At 32.0% G+C, this 12,363-nt stretch overlaps 1 protein-coding gene across 7 annotated transcripts in view; it reads left to right on the top strand.

Annotated features, from left to right (window-relative positions):
• Nucleotides 1–12,363, top strand: part of LOC127504873 (AP-1 complex subunit sigma-2) — a 111,275-nt gene that overhangs the window by 27,001 nt on the left and 71,911 nt on the right. For 3 of the 7 annotated variants that reach the window (XM_051880005.1, XM_051880004.1, XM_051880003.1), the window contains exons 2-6: nt 6,160–6,266; nt 9,219–9,322; nt 9,410–9,595; nt 11,303–11,545; nt 11,631–11,749. In XM_051880005.1, the coding sequence (XP_051735965.1) occupies nt 9,232–9,322; nt 9,410–9,595; nt 11,303–11,545; nt 11,631–11,749 (639 nt within the window). In that variant the 5' untranslated portion in view covers nt 6,160–6,266; nt 9,219–9,231. The other 4 variants (XM_051880016.1, XM_051880006.1, XM_051880009.1 and 1 more) reach the window with 4 other exon arrangements.

Genomic DNA, 12,363 nt, shown 5'->3' with positions numbered 1-12,363 from the left:
TTAATTTGAATCAATATTAGCAGATATTTAATATTTTGGGCATTTTCTTTTTTTTTGTTAATCGTTTTGGCAGATATTTCATATTTCAGGCAATATTTATTTATTTTAATCTGTTTGGGTTTGGGCAATAGGTAGGTAGATATTTGTTTATTTAATTTTAAGCAGTATTGGCATATTTAATATTTTGGGATTTTTTTTTTTTAATTAATTGTATTGGCAGATATTTTATATTTCAGTCAACAGGCCTATATATAGACACAGCCTGTTTCTGTATATATTAGGTTATTTTTTTTACCCTTTTATTTTGCTCCTTATATTACCCAGTGTCCCAGAGGCTTGACTCTGTGAATGTCTTGTAAACGCTGCCCTCTGCTGGACAAGAAGCTGATCTGCAGCGGTCGAGGCTATGTCAGACGAGGCCTCAAACGAGTCCCAGAGGGCCGGTTCTGCCACAGATTCTCCTCAGAAACCCTCAGCTTCATTATTCTTCTCAAATGAGGAAAGAAAGTTCTTCCTGTCAGACACAAGGATATTTTGGCAGAGGAGTAGTACTGAACTTGAGAAAATCACAGCCTTCATCAGTAGCTGTCTTCCTTTAAAGCAGGATGAACTGTTTGTCTGTCTGTCATGTACATGAGTCTAATACAACCTGAATTCCGAAATTTTTAAATTTGAATAAAATGAAAACTAAAAGACTTTCAAATCACATGAGCCAATATTTTATTCACAATAGAACATAGATAACATAACAAATGTTTAAACTGAGAAATTTTACAAATTTATGCACAAAATGAGCTCATTTCAAATTTGATGCCTGCTACAGGTCTCAAAGTAGTTGGGACGGGGGCATGTTTACCATGGTGTAGCATCTTCTCTTCTTTTCAAAACAGTGTGAAGACGTCTGGGCATCGAGGTTATGAGTTTCTGGAGTTTTGGTGTTAGAATTTGGTACCATTCTTGCCTGATATAGGTTTCCAGCTGCTGAAGAGTTTGTGGTCGTCTTTGATGTATTTTTCTCTGTAGGTGAAAGATCTGGACTGCAGGCAGGTCAATTCAGCACCCGGACTCTTCTACGATGAAGCCGTGCTGTTGTAATAGCTGCAGTATGTGGTTTTGCGTTGTCCTACTGAAATACACAAGGCCTTCCCTGAAATAGACATCATCTGGAGGGGAGCATATGTTGCTCTAAAACCTTTATATACCTTTCAGCATTCATAGTGCCTTCCAAAACATGCAAGCTGCCCATACCGTATGCACTTATGCACCCCCATACCATCAGAGATGCTGGCTTTTGAACTGAACGCTGATAACACACTGGAAGGTCTCCCTCCTTTTTAGCCCGGAGGACACAGCGTCCGTGATTTCCAACAAGAATGTCAAATTTGGACTCGTCTGACCGTAGAACACTTTTCCACTTTGAAACAGTCAATTTTAAATTAGCCTTGGCTCACAGGACACGACGGCGCTTCTGGACCATGTTCACATATGGCTTCCTTTTTGCATGATAGAGCTTTAGTTGGCATCTGCAGATGGCACGACGGATTGTGTTTACCGACAGTGGTTTCTGGAAGTATTCCTGGGCCCGTTTAGAAATGTCATTGACACAATCATGCCGATGAGTCCCGGAGGGCCCAAAGACCACGGGCATCCAATAAAGGTCTTTGGCCTTGTCCCTTACGCACAGAGATTTCTCCAGTTTCTCTGAATCTTTTCAAAATTTCTTGATTTTTTTTTTTTTTTTTTTTTTTTCAGCCATTTGTTGCCCCCGTGCCAACTTTTTTGAGACCTGTAGCAGGCATCAAATTTGAAATGAGCTCATTTAGTGGATAAAATTGTAAAATTTCTCCCTTTAAATGTTTATTATGTTATCTATGTTCTTTTGTGAATTAAATATTGGCTCATGTGATTTCATAGTCTTTTAGTTTTTGTTTTATTCAAATTTAAAAAACGTCCCAACATTTCCAGAATTCGGGTTGTACCTGAAAATGCTGTAATCCAGCTATTTCGTAACAGCTTTTTTGAGCAATTTTTTCAAAATGTGCTGAGAAAGCACCGGTCATACTGTACATGATGACACGCTTCACCCGCAGCGCTGTCAATCTGATTCTGGGATGATGATGGAGGAAATATCACACATTATCGTCACACAATGATGAAATGAGAGATTTTACTCTTCTTCAGAAATTGAGGAAATCACTATATTGTGCAACATAATAGCTGAACCCTATCATTTCTCAATCTAAACCATTATTATATTTTAGTTTTAATTGCACAAACAGTAGCAACAGGTTAAACCATGCCCGTTTCCGTCACTGAATGAACAATTGAAAAGTTAATTGCTTTTTATCACACAATTCTGACTTTAAATCTCACAGTTCCTAGTTTATATCTCACAATTCTGATGTTTTTTTCCCTCAGAATTCTTACTTTTTTTTCTTGCAATTCCGAATTAACATCTCACAATTCAGACTTTATTTCTCACAATTATCAGTTAATATATCTTAAACTTCCAAGTTTATATCTCACAATTCTGAGTTCTAATGCCTATTTCATTGACGAAAGTTTCTGATCACAAAATGCATAATAAAATTTCGAGTCAGAATGGCGAGAAATAAACTCAGAATTGCAAGAAAAACAGTCCGAATTGCGAGATGTAAATTCAAAGTCAGAATTGTGAGATTAAAATTTGCAGTTAATTTTTTTTCTATCATTTTCTGTGGTGATTTTCTTCAAAAAAAAAAAAAAAACTCTTAGTTTAATGGGTTTAACGGGTCATTTCAATTTTTCTAGTGATAATGTATATGTTTACGAGCTGTTTAATTCATACAATTTAATTAAAATGAACTAAATCCATAAAATGATCCCATGATGGAACTTCTGAAAGGTTCTATATATGAATCACCTGACGGAACACTTGAAGATTCCATTTAGAACCTTTTCTTCCAGAAGTGCTCTTGATCGTTGGCCTTTTTTAAACAAACTTCAGGTATTATTGTGTTTTCTGACCTCACACGCCCCTGTTATTATGATGGTTATTAGTGTATATTATAAAGTAGCAAACAGATATTAATTTTTGTAGATCAGGCAGGTTGGAATGTGTTCATTCAGCAACAGTCAGCAAATAAAACAAGTAAAATTTTTAATTGCATGACATGTTTCTGACTTTATTTGGGAGTTTCTTGTTTAATTCTGCAGGGTCATACTGATGTTGGACAGGTGATTCTGCTCAGGTGTGTGTGTGACTCCAGAAGAAGTGTAAGTGCTCATTCAAGGAAGTTTGATCTAATAATTATCCACAGTTTTTCTGTGGTGACTCGGCTGTTGGGGAAACGCTCTTGAATGTTTCATCAGACTGTCATGTAATTATCCTCACTCTAATAAACAAATATATTTTTTTAGGATAATAAACATCAGTTTTTCTTTTTAGGATTAGTTTTGTCTGAGACTCAGTGAGAAAAACATGACATTTTTGTTTTGCTCAGCCTTCAGTACAGTTTTACAGCCTTCATATTTCAGGTTATGACCCAAATCTTTTCACTGTTTTTTGGTTTGTTATAAAGCTGTTATTATAACACTTGCTTTCACAGGCCATCAAACTTTGTTCTCGTTAAAAACAAATCACAATCTATTTATTAAATTTTTAAATAATAAAATATTATTTTTGCTCAACACCTTGGGTTTCAGTCATTCAGAAATATACATTTTTAAATATTTTTTTTAATAAATCAATTTATTACATTTATTATTAATGTGTTTGTCTATAATTAATAATAATAATAAACTTCAATTACATTTATTCATTTAGCAGGTGCTTTTATCAATTGTATTGCTTTTAGCCATTTATTAATTTATAAAGCGTGCTTCTTGATGTTTTAATATCTCAGTTTTTAATGATTGCCTTATAAAATAAATAATTCATTTTCGAACAAGAAAGTAGTAAAATAATTGCTTATTTTGCTCATTTGGGCTACAGTACTTTATATATTGTATTTATTATTTGTTAAATTTATTATAAATATATTTATTTATTTTATAATGATGGATAATGTATAATATAATGTATATATTTTTTATAATTATTAGTCTATAATATTGTTATAATTTACTAAACCAAACTATAATTTATTTTTATTGTATTTATTTATGTAATCTTTATATTTTATTTATTTGAATTGTATTTATTATTAGAATGTGTTTATTAATTTTATTTCATCTTTTTATTTGAATGTTATTTATTATTTATTATAAATTTATTAATGTATTTTTGTAATTATGAGTCTATAATATTGTATTATTATTATACTTGTTTATTTATCAGACACTTTTATTAAATGTTTTGTGCTTTATGAATTACGTGCTTTATAAATTTATTATAAATGTATTTAGTTTTTATAATTATTAGTCTATGATATTATTATAATTTACTAAACCAACATATTTATTTATTTTTTTTATTTTAATTGTATATTTGTTTATTAGAATAATGTTTATTTATTTATTTTATTTAATCTTTATATTTTATTTATTTGAATTTTTTATTAGAATGTTTATTCATTTTATTTAATATTTATATTTAGTTTATCTGAATTTTTTTATTTATTATTTTAAATTTATTATAAATGTATTTATTTTTGTAATTATGAGTCTAAAATTATTTATTATACACTTTTATTAAATATGTTGTGCTTTATAAATTGTATTTATTTGTGTTTTTACCATTTTTACAATTAATATGTCTATAACAATAAAAATAACTTCATTCCCATTTAATTTTATCCTTTTTTTTTTATCCTTTTTGTTGTTATTGGTGATCCAGTTCAGTGTAACACAGATCGACGCACCCCTCACACACACTCGGCTCTTATCATTCCAGACCGATGACAATAATGACACGCTTCTGAACTTAAGAGGACACACACCTCGTACTGTTTCTTCATCTAATCTCATCCCTCGCTCCCTCCCTTCACTCGTCAAACCGGTTCCTCTTCTTCGGTCTCACCTTATGGAGAACATAGGAGGGCTTTATGGAAATATTAATTTGTGCATATCTGTGCATGAGTGAGTATGTTAGTTATCTGGGTGTGAAAGATCAGATATGCACAATATAGACTAAGAAAACCTTTTCCAGGTGGATTTACACATGAAGTATAAAGACTGGCAGCAACATTTCTTATCCGCATACTTGAGTTCAATTATTCCTGTGGTTTTCAGTGTGAACATATAGAATCCAGAAGTATATGAAATGGGACACACCCCTATTTATGTTTTGAAAGTGCCACAGTTTTTATACTTTATGAAATGTTTCATAACAAATTTGAATCAAGTATATCCAAACTTGATTGTGAAATACTGTGAAAAACTGTGTGAAATATCTATTTGATGACTTTATATTTATTTATATTTGAATTTTATTATTATAATTATAGATTTTTTATTTTATTTAATACTTATTTAAATTTTATTTATTACAATAATGTTTATTAATTTATTTATATTTTATGTATTTATTAGAATTTTATTTCTTTGTTGTATTTATTTATATTTATTATTTATTTAATACTTATTTGTTTTATTTATTTGAATTTTATTTATTAAATCATTTAGCATTTATTTATATTTATTTTAATTATTTATTAGAAATGTATTTAATTTAGTATCTATTTAAATTTGATTTATTAGAATAATGTTTATTAGTTTTATTTAATATTGATTTTTTTATGTATTTGAATTGTATTTATTAGTTTTATTTAATACTTATTTTAATTTAATAAATTTAGTATTTATATTTTATTTATTTGAATTTTATATATTTATTTGTTAAATTAGTTTAAAATAAATTAGTATTTATTTTAATATTTTTATTTTATTAAACTTGTAGGCAGACACTTAAATGTATTTTACTTTATAAGGCTTATATTCATATTCAACAGTCTTTTAATTGCTTTTGGGCTGCAGAAATGTACCAATCTTTATGACCTTTGTATGAATTAATTGCCTTTAATGATTCACAGATTTTAAGTTTCTGATTTCGTGATTCATGATGATTTGTTTTCCTGGAATATTTCCAGTTCACTAAGAAAAGGAAGAAATCCACTTTATTTCACCTTTCTCTGACAGTAAGTGTGCTGAATGTTAATTGTTGTGTCGCCGCCTCTGTAGTGAAGGAGTGCCGACACGCTTTAAATAAGAGCAGAACATTCCCTGAATTCATCAACACAAACACACGGTCCGTCAGAGACAGAGCTGAACTTCACTCAGAGACTCAGGTAACACTTCATATCAACACTGCAGCTCTTTATGATCACTTCATGTTAATAGTTCATGCTTAAATGGATTGAAAATACATTAATGCATTCAATTATATTTGTTAATGTAACAAATTAAAGCCTTTATAACATGCTTTATATGAAACAGCTTAGCTGAACTTTAAAACAGGATAATTAGAAATATCATTAAACTTATATGCATTATATTTTCATATATGCATTATATTTAAATATGCATGAGTTTGAGACCTAAGAATGTAAGTTATTGTAAAACATGTTTGTGCACATTAGCATGATCAGTATGATCAGTCGTTGTCATTGGTTTAGACATGATGATGTCGAGTCAGTTACTGCAGCTGGATGATGATGATGATGATGATGATGATGTGATCAGGGTTGGGGAGTAACGAAATACTTAGTTACGTGTTTAAAATACAAGATTTGAGCAACTGTATTTCATAAGTTACATTTTAAATGGGTGGTAATCAAATTACAGTTACATTCGAAAAATATTTTAGATTACCAAAGTGATTACTTTAAATTTTAATGTCATATCTGACAGTCTGCAAAAGCATCCTAAGCTACAATTCTGCTCATAACTTTCATATTCAATATTAATAATTTAAAAATTAATAATATTAGGGATCTAGGATCATAAAAACTGCAATTTTTTTTAAAATTTAGTACTGTACTGAATAAGCTATTTTACAAAAATATTACTCTCTTGCATGAAAGCAGTGATCTGGTCATTGCAACTCAATTTCTGCACACTAACGAATGCTTTCATCATAACTAACAGTGCAAACGCGATGAAACTAAGAGATTCGCTGAATAAAACGGGAGTTTTGGCGTGAGTCCAGAATAATAAACTCAGGCTGTTTGATTGACAGCTCCAGTGATTGTAAAGGGAGCGTTCTTTGATCGCTTTCTATATATAATTTATTCACTGTTAAAATAACAGATTATTTTCATCCTACTAAGAGAAACGGGTTATAATGCAGGTTATAATGTCCAATTATGAGGGGAAAAAAGACAAGACACAATTCAAGACCATAAAGTAAGAATTGCGTAATAAAAACTTGTGAATGTGAGAAAAGAGTCAGTATTGTGGATTTATAACTTTATAACCCAATTGTGAGTTTAAATCTCGCAGTTCTGAGAAAAAAAGTCTGAATTGTAAGATGCAAACTCGCAATTGCAAGAAAAAAGTAACAACTGACCGTTCGCGAAGATTCGGCGTTATGACTGGTTAGATCACCTGTCAATCAAAGGGTCAATTGCCCTTTTTTCAAAAAAAAAAAAATCTATTTAGTGGCGGAAACAAACTTCTTTTGAACTTTTGAACACGATGGTGCGTACATTTGTCCTATTTTGTTTAAAGATCATGTTTTTTCATTTAATACAGCGCTTCAGAAGGTAATACCTTCATGTTTCCCATAAGACAAAATAAGTACAATTTACCTTGTTCATCCAGTTCAAAAAGTTTACACACCCCGGCTCTTAATGCATCGTGTTTCCTTTTTGAGCATCAGTATTGTTTTTTTTTCCTTTTTTCTGAGATTGTCTGCATTTGCTTAAAGAAATATTGTGGAAAACTGATGTTGTTTAAAATATGCAGAGGAAAACCAAGTCCGATGTTTGGTGTTACAAACCTTTTTAGTGTTCCAAAGTATTCTAAAGTTACAAAACTTCCTGTAATCTAACGAAATATTTTGTAATCTGTTGTGAAATACATCTTAAAAGTAATCTTCCCAGCCCTGGATGTCATCTCGAGGGTTAATGGTGGTTGTTCAGGTGTGTGAGTGTGTGTAAGTGGCGTCTTTGTTGCGAGTCTTTTGTGAAGAGCTGTGATAATGACTCGATGTTCAGTGTGGGAGGTCACGGGTGCCAGTCATGCAAGAAACTCTTCATAATGATTTTATGATTGCACAATTAAAATAGTCACTGAGAACACAGAACCTGTCATTAAACTCTGTATGAATTTAACAGAGAAACATGGCGACAAAATATTGGTCAGTAGGCTGTGACATGACATATCAATGAGGAAAACTGACAGGAGAAGAAATATTAATCTGCTTTAGTAATTGAACAGTGTTACACACACTAGTTTGGATGCACTGATTTCTTATTATGACGATTTTCCATTTGTTAGAATAATGAAGTGATGAAGACACAAAATATTCATATGTAGGCACAATTGATATTTGTCTACAAAATCAAACTTAAATAGCATTTAAGCAGAAGCCTTTGGATCAAAATAATAATATTTAATTTATATAGCGCCAATCCCAAGCTTCACAATAAATCATAGTGTCATACAATCAATCATATGGATGATGGACATTTGGAGTTGCATATAGTGATTATATCATATTGTTCAAGACATTCAAATCCATAAAGGAGACTTCATAATAGACAAAGAAAATTTTTTAAAAATCTCAGTGAACATAAATTCAAATTAAGTGCGTCCAAACTTTTCACTGTTAGCGTACGTGATGTAAACTGTTTGATGACTCAAGATTAAAATCATGTAAACCTGGAATTAAATATAAATATTTTAAATAATTCAGCACATTTTATTTATTTAAATTTCATTTATTTTTTAAAGTTATATTTATTTTATTTATTTAATATTTTTTTTATTAACATGTTATTTCATATTTATTTATATTTTATTTATTTAACTCATTTGAAGTTTTATTTATTTGTATTTTATGTATTACAATTTTAATTTATTTGAATTGTATTTAATTATTAATTTTTTTTATATTGTATTTTTTTTGAACATTTAAATATTATTTGAATTTTTATTGATTTATTTTTATTGTATTTATTCTATATTTTATTTAATATTTATTTAATTTGATGTACTTTAGTATTTATTTATATTTTATTTATTTATTTTTGATAAAGCATTTAACATATTAAGGTATTTTTCTCTTTACTTTTCAGTTTACTTGCAGAAATGTCTACATTTCCCCCCGTCAGCGCAAATGCAGGTGTGGCCACGAACACATCTGCAGCCTCATCTGCGTCTGCAGCAGCTGCAGATTCAGGTGAGGAGAAGGAAGATTTCAGATATCAGTTCACTCCTTTGATTTCATTGTATCCGTATGTTCAACCCTTTCCTCTCTCTTCTTCAGACACGCTTCTGACGGTGCGCTCCGTCGACCTCCTGAAGTCCAAGGATGGGCCGAACCGACGTGAGCATCGCACAGACGCTTACTTCAGCGACAAGCTGATCGTCCGCAGAGGACAGACCTTCCAGATGTGGATCGAGCTCTCCAGACCTTTCAACCGCAAATCAGACAACCTGCAACTGCAGCTGAGTGAGTGTGTTTGAGTTTGAGTTAAAAACCTGTTCGACAACAGTTATTATTTTTCAATTTAATCTCACAAGGGGCTCACTTGTCTTCATCTTGTGCTTACAAACATCTCTGCAGATGACAGACTCAAGTCCGGACTTGTCTGAAAGTTTAGTTCATTTTTTCTCCATTACTGCAATATCTCCTCCTCATTTCCACCGGACGCACCTCTAACTTCGCATAATTGGATCAAGCGAGGTGTTGAGCGACATTTCTCTCACACCTAGAATCAGAAACACCATTAAAACCAGCAGCAGAAGAACCTGAATCAGAATGAATTTAGCATCACACTCTAAAAACACTGGGTTAAAAACAACCCAAGGGCTGGGTAAATATAGGACAGAACACATGTTGGGTTAATCTTACCCAGCAGATAAGTAATAATGGATAATGGCTCGTTTAATTTTTACTATAATACCAGCTTCTGTTTTTTTTACCCAAACACTGGGTTGTTACGTCTGACCCAGGATCAGGGTAACACAAAAATTACCCAAACACTGGATTGTTACGCCTGACCCAGGATCTGTGTAACACAAAAACTCCCCAAACACTGGGTTGTTACATCTGACCCAGGATCAGGGTAACACAAAAACTCCCCAAACACTGGGTTGTTACATCTGACCCAGGAACAGGGTAACACAAAAACTCCCCAAACACTGGGTTGTTACATCTGACCCAGGAACAGGGTAACACAAAAACTCCCCAAACACTGGGTTGTTACATCTGACCCAGGAACAGGGTAACACAAAAACTCCCCAAACACTGGGTTGTTACATCTGACCCAGGAACAGGGTAACACAAAAACTCCCCAAACACTGGGTTGTTACATCTGACCCAGGAACAGGGTAACACAAAATCTACCCAAACACTGGGTTTTTACGTCTGACCCAGGATCAGGGTAACACAAAAACTCCCCAAACACTGGGTTGTTACGTCTGACCCAGGATCAGGGTAACACAAAATCTACCCAAACACTGGGTTGTTACGTCTGACCCAGGATCTGAGTAACACAAAAACTCCCCAAACACTCTGTTTTTACGTCTGACCCAGGATCAGGGTAACACAAAAACTACCCAAACACTGGAAAAATAACTCCAAAAATGTCCCAAAAGGCTCAACCCAGGACTTGGGTAGAAAAAATAACCCAAGATTTCTTTTAAATGAATACAAATAAGAATAACAATTAATGTCTGAATCTGAACAGATCACAGATAAATCAGTAAATATTAGATGCATAACCAAAATCGACTAATTAGGTGCATTTAAAACTGTTTTGTTGGATTTCTTGTCTGGAAAGTCTTTGTGTACTCAACCGTCACTCATACAACATAAACATGCAGCGGCTATGGAAATAAAAGCATGTTTTTCATCCGGAGTCTAATTGTTTGACTGCTAAATCAGTGTGTGACAAAGAGAGAAAGATGCCCAGACATTCTGACGGTTAGGTCAATTATCTTTCTCTTTATTCAATAGTGATAAACTGACAGATGAATGTGGCTCTTGATGGATGTGAGTCATGAAGTGGTTGGTTTTGGGCCAGGACTAGTTATGTCATCTAATCCTGCTGCTCCTTCATTCTCTTTCATTAATTGGTCTACGGCTGAGTCACTGACAGATAGTTTGATGAAAGCTAAATCATTAACGTTTCCATGTCTTTGTTCTGTTCCGCAGATTCCTTCGTTACTACTGGGATCCGCATCTCTGTTCCGTTAGTGGATGAACTGGAAGACCTTCGCTGGGAGATGAAGATCGTCGAGCAGAAGGACAAGCGGATCCGGCTGTCGGTCAACACCCTGCCGACCGCCTCCATCGGCCGCTACATGATCACCGTCGAGTCCTTCTCTCCGAAGGGGAAGCTGTTGTTCCCCTGCGCCCCGAACGACCTGTACCTGCTCTTCAACCCCTGGTGTGAAGGTACAGACCGAACCCAACACAGTTAAACTCATTCTGTCTTCATTCACATCAGTGAAGTAACACTACCTTGATCTGTCGTCCTCAGCTGATCCTGTGTTTTTGGATAATGAGGCGGAAAGAAAAGAGTATGTTCTGAACAGCATGGGAAGAATTTATTACGGAACCGAGAAACAAATTGGAGCCAGAACATGGAATTATGCCCAGGTGCGAAAACACACACTTCCATTATAGAGAGTGACGATTATTATTATTATTATTATTATTATATATTTTTATTGTTCCCCATTATTATTATATTTTAATTATTCTTATTTCCTATTATTATGATGATGATTAATAATAATAATGTAAATACTACTACTATAATAATATATAATATTTTATAAGATATAATAATAATAATATTTACATTAAAATTAGGAGTAGTAGTAATTTCTCTATTATCAATATTATATTATTTGTAATTATTTTATTATTTTCCATTATTTACATTATTATTATCATTATTATTATTTTAACTCTCATTTCCTGTTGTTATTATTAGTAGTAGTATTAGTATTAATATTTACATTATAATATTAATAATAATAATAATAATAATGTAAATACTACTACTATAATAATATATCATATTTTATAAGATATAATAATAATATTTACATTAAAATTAGGAGTAATAGTAATTTCTCTATTATTATTAATAATAATAATTTACATAACTATTAGTAGTAGTAGTATTGCTATTATTAATATAATTACTATTATTGCTATTGCTATTATTATTAATAATATATTCTATTTTTTAATTGTTTTTAGTT

This window comes from Ctenopharyngodon idella, chromosome 22 (assembly GCF_019924925.1).
Source record: "Ctenopharyngodon idella isolate HZGC_01 chromosome 22, HZGC01, whole genome shotgun sequence".
Taxonomy (NCBI): Eukaryota; Metazoa; Chordata; class Actinopteri; order Cypriniformes; family Xenocyprididae; genus Ctenopharyngodon; species Ctenopharyngodon idella.
This window is presented reverse-complemented; position numbering and strand designations above follow the sequence as displayed.